The 13,512-nt window shown below is 53.2% G+C and overlaps 1 protein-coding gene across 2 annotated transcripts in view; it reads right to left on the reverse strand.

The window, feature by feature from the left end:
• LOC138810502 (ras and Rab interactor 3-like) overlaps window positions 1–13,512 on the reverse strand; it is an 87,103-nt gene extending 73,591 nt beyond the window's left edge. The window contains exons 1-2 of one of the 2 annotated variants that reach the window (XM_069997697.1): window positions 9,499–9,507; window positions 8,049–8,126 (exon numbers count right to left, since the gene is read on the reverse strand). In XM_069997697.1, coding sequence (XP_069853798.1) covers window positions 8,049–8,126; window positions 9,499–9,503 — 83 coding nt within the window. In that variant the 5' untranslated portion in view covers window positions 9,504–9,507. Of the gene's footprint in view, window positions 1–8,048; window positions 8,127–9,498; window positions 9,508–13,249 lie in introns of those variants that run through there. The other variant, XM_069997699.1, reaches the window with a different exon arrangement.

The following is a 13,512-nucleotide window of genomic DNA, read 5'->3' on the forward strand; positions in this document are numbered from 1 at the left end:
TGCCTAAAGGCCCACAGCGCTAGGCTGATCACGGGCATCATGACGATGGAAGAGGAGGAGCCAGTTTTCAGAAGTGTCTCTCACAAACACTCAACAAATGCTTGCAGCCAGGTTCCCGGGGAAGAACTGCACAAGGTTCTGGCCAAACACAGTGTCAGGAAACTATGCTCTGAGGAGCTTTCCTAGGTTTCCCCTCACCCAGAAAATGACCAGGCCTTGTATGATGATGTGGGGCCCCTGACACCCTGTGGCTGAGCCCAAGAGCCTGGGCCAGCTCCCAGGCCTACCCACAGGCTGTCAGAGGGGAAGTTAGTCTTCCGGCCCCCGGAAGTGCTGAGAGCAGGTCAGGCTGCCTTGCCTCGCAGCCCACATCAAGGGGTCTGGCAGGGCAAAGGTCTTCAAGCTTTCCGTTTCTGCATGCTGCAGGTCCCTGCCCCTCTAGGTGTGTCTGGCACTACCTGGTTATCATCACTGCCTTCCTGCTGGTCCCTTCCAGGCCTTCCCTGCACACACTGGGCACCACATGGCCCCCACAGAACCAGCTTCAGTGCGGAGGGCCTTCTGTGTCTGCCTGCCCTTGCCCAGGTCTGCCCTTTGCAGATGCCCAGTGGTTCACAGCATCAGAGCCCTCTGTCTGCTTCTATCCCCAGCTGCTCTGCCTTCACCTGGGGGTCTCCTCTCAGCCTCCTGGCAGCCTGAGCCGAATTCTACCACCTCCTTCTAGAACCTTCTCTGCCTCATGGATTCCAGCCGCTTGCTGCCCACACCAGATCTGACTAGGCCTGTCCCGCTAACCTCTTTGCGCCTGTGCATGGTGTTACACATGCACATTGGGATGAGCTGATCCAAGGACAGAGAGAACAGGGGCCAAGTACCACCTGGAGGGGTAGGAAGGCGGGTGATGGGTGGGGGAGCACCTCCCCGAAGCCTTTTCTGCCTTCTGAATTCGGATCATGTGTCTATACTGCCATGTGTCTATACTGGAAATTGAAAGGCCAAGAAGGATTTATTATATGTAGCAGAGAGGGGCTCTGTGAACGCCTGGTGGCAGACTGCTGCTCTTCTGTTTGGCTAAGACTACCATGGTAGGCCCTTTACCTTCTTGAACCTACTCTGAAGAGTTATCCTTGAAGGCAAACAAAGCTCAGTGGACAAAGATGTCCACTGCGATGAGACGCGCGGTTGTGGAACACTGGACAGGAATGGTGAAGGACCTCCTTCCCCCATGTTCAGCCCCTTCCCGCTCAGATTCTGTTTCAGGGTCAGGAGGACTTGGCTCTGTGTGCTCAGGCCACGGAATAGTGGTTGAAGAAGAAAATACTCAACAATGGTGTAGGTAAGGAAATATTAGTACCATAGGAAACTTTGGTCCTACGAAGAAGGCAATTTTAGCCGTTCCATTTCCTGCAGATTCTGAAATAATACACAGCCATGGAAAATGCTCCCTAAAACACCCTCACATAAGGTGGGCGGGCACATCAGTGAATACGGCCTTCACCAAGGGCTACTTAGCAATTGGGAATACACTGCACATGCACATGCATTCTGATCCAGCAGCTGTGGAAGCATCCTTCCAGACACAGAAGAGAGTACAGAAGAGTACAGAAAGACCCACGGGCACTTGGACTCACTGGGGCTCACTGGAGCATTGTCTGAAGTGAAGCAATGACTGGAAACAACCTAAAAGCACCATCCACGAAGGAGGGACTAGCTAAGTAAACAGAATAGGAGGGACTAGCTAAGTAAACAGAATAGGAGGCAACTGAAAACAATGAGGATTTTCTTGATGCTGCTGTGGAAACTCTCCAGGATAAGTGATTAAGTACAAAAGCACAGCATTGTATGGCCTGTGCTGCCTTGTTAGACAAAAAAGAAAAGAAAAGAAAAGAATTATTTGTGATCATCTAAAACAAACTGTGGAGCTGGGTGCCAGTAGCTTACACCTGTAACCCTAGCTTCTCAGGAGGCTGAGATCTGAGGACTGAGGTTTGAAAGCCAGCCTAGGCAGGAAAGTCCATAAGACTCTAATTTCCAAGTAACCAGCAAAATGCTGGAAGTGGAGCTGTGGCACAAATGGTAAAGGCAACATAAAGCAGAGCCCCTCATTTATAGCCTAAGACACAGTTATAGATAGACTGTCTTGACTTAGGGGCAGAACAAACCTGTAGGAGCAGAGAAGGGGCTCCTACCCTGCCTGTGTGTCTCTATGTTACTTCTGAGATAGGAAATGCCCCTTCCTCAGCCCCAGTCCTGATGCACAATATTAAAAGGCAGCCCCTTTGCAAAGTGACTGGACCACAAGAGCTCTGACCTCAGCCATGAATTAACCAATTTGTGGATTCACAGCTTAGCAGTTTTCAGAGAAGGCACTCCATTATATAAAGCCAGCTCTTCTCCCTTTGCTGCCTGTCTGCCACCTCTGATACCTGTTCTACCACATGCTCCCACTAGGATGTGAGCTCAGCGCCTGCACAGGCCTAGGGACCACGGAGCCCAGTGACCGTGCACTGAGATCTCTGGAACAAAAATAAACCTTTCTTTCGTTAAGTTGATTACCTCAGGTGTTTTGTCATAGCCATGGAAAGCTGACTAATACAGTCAGGGAACAATTCTCATATCCACACTCTTACTCATTTCCTATCTGGTATCCACAGAGCCAAGAACTGGGCAGATCTGAAGGAACTGTAAACATGGAGGGTTATATAAACTCAGGAATGTTGTCTCTATGGATATCATGCTCATGTCAATACATAAAACAGTTGCAAAGGAAACAGAATGATTCCTAAATTTACTTTTGGCTGGCAATAGGTTTTCATAAGTTCATAGTCTAGCCATGTTGTCATGGAATATTCTAGATCTGTACCATCCAATGTAGTCACTGTTTACCAGTCACGTGTATCTCTGGAGCACCTGTAACAATGTGGTTACTGGAAATGCATTCGTCCCAGTTAATTTCATTGCATTTGTTAAGTGGCTACGTGTGGCTAGTGGCTACTGCAGTGGACAATGCAGATCTAGACTTTTCTATGGTTTCAATCTTTCTGGAGTATGTGTGAATTCAGGTACTGCTTGCAAACTTGGTTTTTCAATGCAAAGAAAAGAAAAAAAGGAATTTTAAGAGGAAAACTACACACGTGCAGTGTTATTACCACGAGCCATAGCTCCCGTCTTGGTGTTCTTGGAGGAAATGAAATTCCAGTCCTAGGCCATCTGTCCTAGTGTCTGTCCATCCTGGTGTCTGTTGGTCCTGCTCTCACCAAGCCCTAGGCTTCCAATGACCCCAGCCCTGTCCTTCCTTCTCTCAGGGATCCCACTGGAGAGATAGGAGCAAGGAGGCTGAGGCCTACTGGCTGCCCCTCTGCCTGGGGCCCCAAACTACTTGGCACCCCACACAGCCCACCACCACCCCACAAATGGACAAGGAGCTTCTTGTCCTCACTCAGTATCTGAGCGCACTATGACTGGCCTTTCCAGTCTTAGTGGTGATCAACTGGAAAGGTTGGGTCAGCAGGAAGATATCTGGAGCTGAGCCAGTCAGGGTTTATTCTAGACTGTGCCATGGGCTTGCTGTGTGACCTGGGAAAAATCTCCATCTGTCTCTGGGCCTCAGTTTTCTCAGCAGTAAAACAAGTGAAAGGGGCTAGGCACTGGTGGCTCATGCCAGTCTTTCTACTCAGGAGCCTGAGATCTGAGGATCATGGTTCAAAGCCAGCCTGGGCAGGAACATCTGAGACTCTTATCTCTAATTAACTACCAAAAAAAGCCAGAAGTGGAGCTGTGGCTCAAGTGGTAGAGTGCTAGCCTTGAGCAAAAGGAGCTCAGTGACAGGACCTAGGCCCTGAGTTCAAGCCCCAGGACTGGCCAGAGAGAAAGAGAGAGACAGAGACAGAGACAAACAGAGAGAGGCTGTTTGCCCCCACCTACTTCATGACCAAGTGAACCCTCATTTCTGAAGTAAAAGGGGCTCAGAATGCAACACAGATGCTTGGTAGCTGCCCTCACGTGAGACACTGCCAGCCCTGACCAGCACCTTGCAGAAACTACTGCAGTCAGTACCTCATATCCTCCAGTCACGGGTGACGCTGGGCCGGCCTGCAGCCCACGAGCGGCCGCTGCAACCACATTTCCTCTGCCAGAAACAAGCATGTCTGTGATGTCCTGGAGTGGGTGGGGGGAGGGGGTGTGGGGGAGGGGGGCGGGAGAGGAGGGGGTGCATGCCTCTCAGGCCCAGGCCACCTCACAACACCAAGCGCATGCTGCCTCCGTGGCTGCAGGCCCACCCTGTGGTTTTGCCCGCATGCCACCCAGCCCACCTGGGGAGATGGTGAGATTTTGAGTGGGAAGATGGAGGAAGCCAGACACTGGCTGCGCAGACTGAATGTGTGTATCCTTCCTGACAGGCATGAGCTGGTAAACCCTCACCCTTCCCACCCTGAGTGAAGGGGTTAGCACATGGTGATTAGGGGTGATTAGGTGATTGGAGGGTGTGCCCGTGAGGAGTTAGTGCCCTTCTAAAGGTGGCCACTGCCAGACTTTCTGCCTCATGAGGACTAAGGCAGTGGGCTGAGCACCAGGATGAGGCCTTGATCTGAGACGTCCAGCCTCCAGGGTGGAGAGAAGAGAATCTCCCTAGGCTGCCTGGACTAAGGCATGTGGCTGGAGTAGGAAGCAGGGAGGTCCCGGGACAGGGAAACCTCAGAGACACAAGTAAGGAAGAGCCTCACCCAGGTTCAAATGTGCCCCCTCCTGACTCCAAGAACAGGGACTTTGCTAGCAGATGCCACAGGAGACTTGGGTAGACTTGGGCCCTTCTTGACCTCTTCTTCCCTTGTCTACAGGGAGTCAGGTGGGGAGAGGGGGAGGCCACCCCTCCTGGGTGGGGCTCTTAAGGTGGGAAGAGACAGCAGGAGTCCAGCCTTGAGCCAGGCATCACTGGACTTAGACCACAGGCCCAGAGCCTCGGGCAGCACAGGGGTGAGGGGCTGGGGGAGAGTCAGCATACACTCCATGCTGGGCCTGGATAGAGTTGCGGCTCTGCCACTCACTGCTGAGGGCTTCTCTTGTGTTTCCTGCTGTGTCTCACCGGTCAACTGAGCCTGGAGACCTCAGTTCAAGAAGCAAAAGGTTGCTGGGTGTCAGTGGCTCACACTTGTAATCCTAGCTACTCAGGAGGCTGAGATCTGAGAGCTGCAGTTCAAAGCCAACCCAGGCAGGAAAGACCGTGAGACTTTGATCTCCAATGAACCACCTGAAAATCGGAAGTGGTGCTGTGGCTCAAGCGGTAGAGCGCTCGCCTTGAGCTGAAAAGCTGAGGGACTGCGCCCAGGCCCAGAGTTCAAGCCCCATGATCAAAAAAAAAAAAAAAAAAAAAAAAAGGCAAAATGTCTGAAGTCAGTGCAGAGGATACAAGTGAAGGTGTTTGGTAGAGATCTATCTGTGAACTCCAAGCGTCCCTGTCCTTTATCTGCCTTGAATCACTCATAAATGCCCCTCCCCAAGAATTGTTCCATTAGAATCACAGAAGATAAGCCACTAAGGCTGGCCACTGTCCTCCATGGACATGGTCCTTTCCAACCTTCAGACATCACCCAAGGGGGGAGAGGACCACAGCCCTGAGACCAGAGGGACAGGACGCAGCCCAGACACACACACACATACAGACACACACACAGACACACAGACACACAGACACACAGACACACAGACACACACACACACACACACACACACACACACACACACACACACACACACACACACACACACCACACCCTTCCAGATAAGATGATCTTGACTTGGAGGCCCAAGCAGTGGAGAGGTACAATCGCACCGTGTAGTAAAGACTTTATTAGGGCTTGGGCTCCTGGGAGTCTCTGGGCATTGGCTCAGTAGGCAACCCTGTTTTCTGTGTGTTTCTGTCTAGAGGCCTTGCACTGACTATGCATGGCTGGTGTCGTGAGAGCGAGCACAATGCAGGACTGGTGAAGCTTTATGTAGCGCAAGTTTTCTCTAAGGCACAGGACAGCCACCTTACACCTAGGAATATCATATTCCAGCACTCTGCTCTGGTCTACTGGAAATGATATCTCCAACACAAAAATACCAAGCTGCAGAGACTCAGCTGTGACAAGGACATGTGCTTGCAGGAGCTGGAAGGGCACAGACTGGAGCTAGGGCCCAGCCCCAGCCGGACTGCTGTGGCACATCATCAGAGGGAGATACAGAACACTGGCCCCTAGGAGAGAGCGCTGTGGACCTAAAGCCCCGTGAGTGATGTCTAGCCCAGTGGAAGGAAGCACAAGACAGAATATACTGTCTGAAGCTTCCAGTGAAATCTAAAATGCACAAATACTCAACCTGGAAAAAAATGTTTGCAATGCAGTCCTTAAGGCAGGAAGAGCCTTAGTGAGTGTACACCTGCTTCCCCTCCCTCCCCACCCTCCTCCCTGATTCCCCTAGTAAAGGGAAGGAGGAAGGATGGAGCCCTGTAAAGCAGCTTTCTATTTTCTTTCTGGCACAAAAATCCAGTGTTATGGATAAGAGACAAGACACTTAGTCTAGATCAAGTGGGTGACAGAAATCTCAAGAAATAGTGATTTAAATGAGATAAAGATGTATTCCTCTCACATATAAAATTCTGGGGCAAGCAGTCCTGAGCGACAATGATATTTTAACACGTGTGACTCCCACCCTGCATAGTTTTGATTCTCAAGGTTTACTTCAGTGTTCAAATGGTTGCCTCAGTCCCAGCCATCACAGCTGCATTTCAGACAATAAAAAAGAGGAAAGACACCCCCCTACTTTAAGGGCACCTCTAAGCAAACTGCACCCTTTATTTAGACTTCTCTGTCCTGAACTTAAATCAGATGACCACATCTAGTTGCAAGGAAATTGGGAAATATGTGGTTAAAACTTATTCCCAAGTAAAATTCAGGGTCCTAATCAACAAGCTCTGTTTCACCCTCAAACTCAAAGATTCCAGGATGGTGACCAATTCCACAGAAGTGGACCCTAAACCCAAGCCCACAGAGGTTTTTAGGGGGTTCATTTAACACAGAGTAGAAGTGGGACAAAGTCAAGTCAGTACAAGCCAATTCTACCTATTAAAATGACACTTATAGGTTGAGCTACAAAATCCGGGGGGCATAGATCCATGCGGTTCACACGGCAGGGAGATGGGGTATGTGTGGGGTAACACATGTCCAATGCACAGGAAGTAGTAACCCTCTGTGTAAAATGAGGAACTCAAATCAACATGCACTCATGGATTTAAAGTATACAACTGGGCAGGCACACATGTTTCATGCCAGTAATCCTGGCTACTCAGGAGGCTGAGATCTGACGATCAAGGTTCAAAGCTAGCCTGGCAGGTAAATCTGCAAGACTTCTATTTCTAATTAACCAGTAGAAAGCCAGCAGTGGAGGTGTGGATAAGTGGTGGAAAGCCAACCTTGAATGAAAAAATTAAGCGAAAGTGTGAGACCCTGAATTCAAGTCTCAGTATTGGTGTGTTCTTTCTGTCTGTCTCTGTCTCTCCCCACACACCCCGTTCAAAAAAAGGGAGACAATTATGTGTTTTTAGTGGGTACAGATTCTACTAAGTATGTGTTTGATGTTTTCAACTTCACTATTTCTCGGTGTTGGTTTTTGACTTTTTTTTTCCCCCTTGACTCTGATACTGAAGCTTGAACTCAGGGCCTGAGCACTGTCCCTGAGCTTTTATGCTCAAAGCTAGTGCTCTACCACTTGAGCCACAACTGTACTTCTGGCTTTTTGCTGGTTCATTGGAGATAAGTCTCCAGGATTTTTCTGCCTGGGCTGGTTTTGCACCACTATCCTCAGATCTCAGCCTCTGGTGGAGCTTGGATTACAAGAGTTAGCCATAGGCTTTGTGCTTGCATTTGAACTTTTTGAAGTGTATAATAAAAATTGATGTTGAAAAATCAACAAACAGTACACATACAAGTCACAGTCCCCAACAGCCTCAAATCCAAAAAGAACATCATCTCATGTAACCATGACAACCCCCGGGGAGGTGGGCTACTCACTTTTGCAGAGGGGGAAGAAAAGGTTCAAATGGCGGCATCTTGCCCAGGCTGGCTGAGCTACTAAGTGGAGGAGCAGGCCTATGGAAAATAAGAGTCACACTCTTCCACAGAGCCAAGTCACCACACGCAGCACCCCGCCAACACCCCCACACCGGGCTGCTCCGGGCTCCGTGCACTTGACCTGTCCCACTGTCCCACCCAGGGTCAACTCCCCTCTCCATATGCCAGTCTCAGTGGCTAAAACCCCACTTGTCCTTCAAGGCCCAACTCAAACGCTGCTATAGTCTATCTATTCTGTTACACTCACCTGTAGAGCCTCAACCTTTTAGATAGGACCCTATATCCATGTGTAAATTTGTCTTATTTTCTTTAGTAGATAAACTGACAACTCTTAGATGGTCAAGTATTTACACACACACACACACACACACACAAACACACAGAACAACACTCTTAAATTCCTCATTTCTAGCCGGGCCCTGGTGGCTCACGCCTGTAATCTTAGCAACTCAGGAGGGTGAGATCTGAGGATCCTGGTTCAAAGCTAGCCCAGGTAGGAAAGTCCATGAGACTCTTATCTCCAATGAGCCACCAGAAAACTGGAAGTGGTGTTGTGGCTCAAGTGATAGAGTGCTTGTTTTGAGCTGAAGAGCTGAGGGCCAGCACCCAGGCCCAGAGCTCAAGCCCCATGACTGACCAAAAAAAAAAAAAAAAAAAAAACTCATTTCTTGGGGGTACAGAAAAGTTAAATTGGGGACCCTTTCTGAGGCAGCCAGAGTGCCCCAGGACCCCTCTACTCTACCTGAGAGAGTCCTCCACAGATAGAGAGTGGCCGTCCAGTGTCTGCCAGCCAGAACCATGTCACCAAAAACAGTCATGGTGAGGGGGTGGGGCAGAGCAGCAGCTCAGAAAATCCATTGAAGTTGTGCCCTTCACCTTCAGCTCCACTCTTCTGGGGACCTCCTCATTTTAGATCCTCCAGGGAGACCAGAGAAGTGAGACTTCCTAGATCACAATACTTCTAGAAAGTTCTAAAGCTGGCCAGATAAGTCATGGCCCCTCCAGTCCTTCTAAACTGACCATCTAAGAGAGGAAGGTAGCAGGGCAAACAGGAAGTGAAGGTTCTCAGGGCTACTTCCCTTAGGTTGGGGCTCTTGCTGGGCATATAGCCCCCCTCAAGTCATTAGAATAACCAGGAGAGCACACTTTGTGCCCTGTTCCGTTTCCATCCATCTCTCCCTGGCCAAAGTCTTTGTCTCCCCGTTAATGCTTATTATCTGGTATCTGTTACACTCAAGTACCTCTTGGGTACACAGAAGTCTGGCCGGCTTCACTCCACTTTTGCCCCATGCTGACCAGCTCCAAGCCTGTGCTCTGGCCCTCCCTCCCTGAGGTATGGCTGTCTGCTCTGTTCTGCTCATTTGTCCCCATCTAGAGAGGGGTGACTCACCTCATTGGCCGTGATAGGGGGAGGAGAGGGCCCAGGGAAGAAGCTGCAGTCACTGGTCAGCCATCGGCTGCTGTTCACTCTGGCCTTGTGGCTGGGGCTCTGTGGGCCAGCGTGATGTGCGAACAACAGATGCAGAGAGGGCCGGCATGGTATAGAGCGCTGTGGGTGCCCTTTAATTTCTTTCTTTCTTTCTTTCTTTGGTAATGGGGATGGAACTCTGCGCCTGGGCAGCTCTTCAGCTCAAGGCGAGTGCTCTACCACTAGAGCCACAGCGCCACTTCTGGTTTTCTGAGTGGTTTATTGGAGATAAGAGTCTCATGGCCTTTCCTGCCCAGGCTGGCTTTGAACCACAATCCTCAGATCTCAGCCTCCTGGGTAGCTAGGATTACAGGCGTGAGCCATGGGCACCCGGCTGGCCTTCAATTTCAAGCACACACCATTCTTGCTGGGTTCCACTGCATCTTCTGTGCTGGAGCACAGGGGTCCCGGGACATTTTTAAGCTTTTATCATATTGCTTTCTGGGACCCAGGCCCAGGGCAGGGAGCCACCAAAGGAGGCTACAATGGGCGAGAGGCAAGGAGGGTGTGAGGGGGGAATGTGCCCAGGCTCTCCCCAGCCTGCGCTCCCCAGGGCTCCTGGCGCCCAGGAGCACAGACCTGAGCTGGGAAGGGACCCCAGGTGTCTGTTAGGGCCAGGAAGGGCCGAGCTGGTGCTCTAGGGACCACCAGGAAGAAATCCCTGCCACACAGCCTTGGTGGCTGAGGGCATCAAGGTTACACTCAAGTATCTCTTGGGTACACAGAAGTCCAGAGTACAATTCTTTCTCACATGAAATTGTGTGTGTGCATGAGTGCACACACATGTGCACACCTTTACTGGGACTTGAACTCAGGGGCCTGGGTGCTGTCCCTTAAGCTTTTCTTTCTCTCAAAACTGGCACTCTACCACACTTCCACTCTGACTTTTTGCTGGGCAATTGGAGATAAAAGAGTCTTAATAGTCTCTCCTGTGCAGACTGACTTTGAAGAGTGATCCTCATCTTAATCTCCTGAATAGCTGGGATTACAGGCATGACCCACGGAGGCCTAGCTCAAAGGAAATCTTAAACCCTCAAGAGTAAGCGAGTTGTCTGCTAGGCTGCTCCCCCAGTCTAGCCCCCACTTATGGCTCTAATGGGCTCTGAGAGATGTCATTCTCAGGTATGCTCACCCCTTGGTGGTGTCAGCCTTAGTCAAGTTCCCCTCTTTCTCTTCGTCTTTCTCTCCATCTCAATTCAACCCAACAGCAAACCCTGCCTCCACTGCCGACCCCAGCATCCTGGCCACCAAAAGGGCCCCCTCAGGTCTCCCTGCCTCCACTGCTTCTGTCTTCAATCTATCATTTCTCTGCACAAAGCCATGCTGGGCGCTGGCCCCGCTGAGACTCACCCAAGCCCCATCTGCTGTCCTGTTGCCCACAGCTAACCACATCCCCGCCACGATAGCTCCTAGTCCCCGTTTCCGTCCGGCCTCTGCTCAATGTCTTCTCCTCGAGTGTCACCCTCAGACCACCTGACCAGAAGAACACCCTGTGCGTCCCCCCACCTCCTGCCCTGACTTGTTCCTTCTCCTGGGACATCAGATGCTAGTGGCCAGGGCTTGATTTGTGGGGGTGATGAATGAACCTTGAATAAATGGCAGAGTTCTGAACAGCAGAAGATAAAGGGTCTGGGTCCAGCGTGCCAGGTGAACAAGAAGCAGACAGAGGCAGGGGGTGCAGCTCAACTGGTAAAGCACCTGCCTAGTCCTGAGTTCAAGCCTCATTACTACCACTGCCCCCAACCCCCCCGCCACGCACAAAGCAGAGCTTGCTTGTGAAGACCTTTAGCTTCTTAAAGGTCTTCCTAAAGGGGAGCCAGGATACACTGGCCCAGGACTCAGACCTAGTTGGTGGCCAGCAGGGGCTGGGGTAGACACACAGCCCAGGAGCTATGGTGCACCTGCAAAGTGCCCTGTAGATTTTTTGTTGGTGGTGGTGCTTGAACTCTGGGCCTGGGGGCTGTCCCTGAACTCTTCAGCTCAAGGCTAGTGCTCTACCACTTGAGCCACAGCGCCACTTCTGGGTTTTAGGTGGCTAATTGGAGATAAGAGTCTCTCGAATGTTCCTGCCTGGGCTGGCTTTGAACCGTGATCCTCAGATCTCAGCCTCCTGAGTAGCTAAGATGACAGGCGTGAGCCACCAGCTCAGTCCTGTATTTCTTGAGGGTGCAGAAGGAGGGGGCCCCTGAGGGAAAACCAGGGCCTCCACAAACAGAAGTCAGACCAGCCAGGCTGAGGCTCAAGTTTCACAGGCTTCTGCTGGCCAAAGGTTCGGCCACAAAGGGGTGAGGGTGAGCAGCACGCCGGCCCTGACACAGTGTCCTCAGGACAGTCCCTCCTCCTGGCCAGCCTGGGGCAGATGCTGTCTAGGAACTCCCTGCCCCAAAGGTGCTCTAACCTGAAATGCAAACCAATACTCTCTGAGCCCTTGCTAGCCCAGCTCTATTCCACCTGAGGCGGGGAGGTGGTCAGAATTCGACGAAGCTGCTTGGGACAGGCGGTCCCCAAACAACCTCATGACAGCAGGTGTCACCCGTACCCCCAGGTTACAGGCGGAGGCAGAGGCCAAGGTCACAGGTGCTAATGTAACGGTAATAATGACTACTCGGGGTTTCCCTTCTAGGCCAAGGTAGTGAACGCTTTACAACTTATTCCCAGTTCATAGGTAAGTAACCGGAGGCACCCCCTCTCTCCCTTAAATAACGGGTCCAGTCATGAATAAACAAAGGGGTCAGGCCGGGTCATCCCTGGGAAAATGGGAAGTAGGTGAGCTCAGCCACCGGCCCCTCCACCTTCCCGCGTCGCCCCCGCCCCCCTCTTCCTAGCCAGCTACAATCCCAGGGTGTGGCAGATTGAAATCGGACACCCCAGTTTCTCCCGGAGGGTATAAGGCTGCAGCCAAGGAGTTGCTCTTATATCACGCCCCCCCCACAGTCCCCTCTAGCTGCCCCCAATCCAGGGCCGTGCCAGCCAGCTCTGCCAACCGCCCGGCCTTACCGGGTGGAGCTTCCCCCCACCCCGGGCTCCCGGGCCCCCCAGGAGGTGAGGTCAGGAAAAGCCGGGGGCGTCTACCGCAAAACAGGCCCGGGACTTTTTAAACTCCATCAGCTGTGCAGCCCGGGAAGGCGGCAGAGGCTTTCCCAGGAATCCTGGGGGACCCCGGGCGAACCCTCCCCCCAGATCTGTACCTCCCCGGGCTGCCCGGGGGCTGGGCGGAACCTGGGGGGGAGGCGCTCCTCCCCCTGCGCCCCCCCCCAGAGCTGCCCTGCCCGAGGCGGGGCGGGGGTCCCCAGACTACACCCGGGGGACCCCATTTGGAAGCCTGTCCCCAGGCCGTCGGGCTCACCTCTCCACCCCCCCGCCCCGCGGTGTCTTCGGCCCCGGGGATCCCCACGCGTGCGCGCAAGCCCGGGACCCTCTCCAAAGCCGAGGGTCACCGTCAGGCCCCGGCCGGGCCGCCGGAGAGGGGGTCGCGGGGAGCCCTCCGTCCATCCAGGGTTCAGGCACCTGAAGTTTCGAGGGGTCCCCTAGCTCCATTCCCAGGGCGCCCGCGGGGGCCCCGGGCAGGGCGGGAAGGCGGAGCCGAGGGGTGGGCTGCGGGGCCGGGGGTCCCCGCGCGCCCCGAGGCGCCGGGAGGAGAGCGGGCGGCGAGGGCGCGGGCGCCCGGACTTACCCCGCGGGGTCCCCGCGCCCGGGCGCCCCGACGCTGCGGATCATGCCGGGCGCGGGGCGCGGGGCGCGCGGCTCGCAGGCTCAGGCGCGCGGTGGCCGGGGCGGCGGTGGCCGGGGCGTCCGCATGGCCCCGGGGAGGAGCCGGGGCGGCCGCCGCCGCGCGCCGGGGCGCTCGCTCCCGTCCACTTCCTGCGTCGGGGCGCGCGGGGCTGGGAGGAAGAGGCCGGCCTTGGTGGTCCACGGGGCTCCGGCCACAACGCCATT

Source organism: Dipodomys merriami, unplaced genomic scaffold, assembly GCF_024711535.1.
Source record: "Dipodomys merriami isolate MVZ:Mamm:240054 unplaced genomic scaffold, mDipMer1.0.p SCAF_50, whole genome shotgun sequence".
NCBI classification, from domain to species: Eukaryota; Metazoa; Chordata; class Mammalia; order Rodentia; family Heteromyidae; genus Dipodomys; species Dipodomys merriami.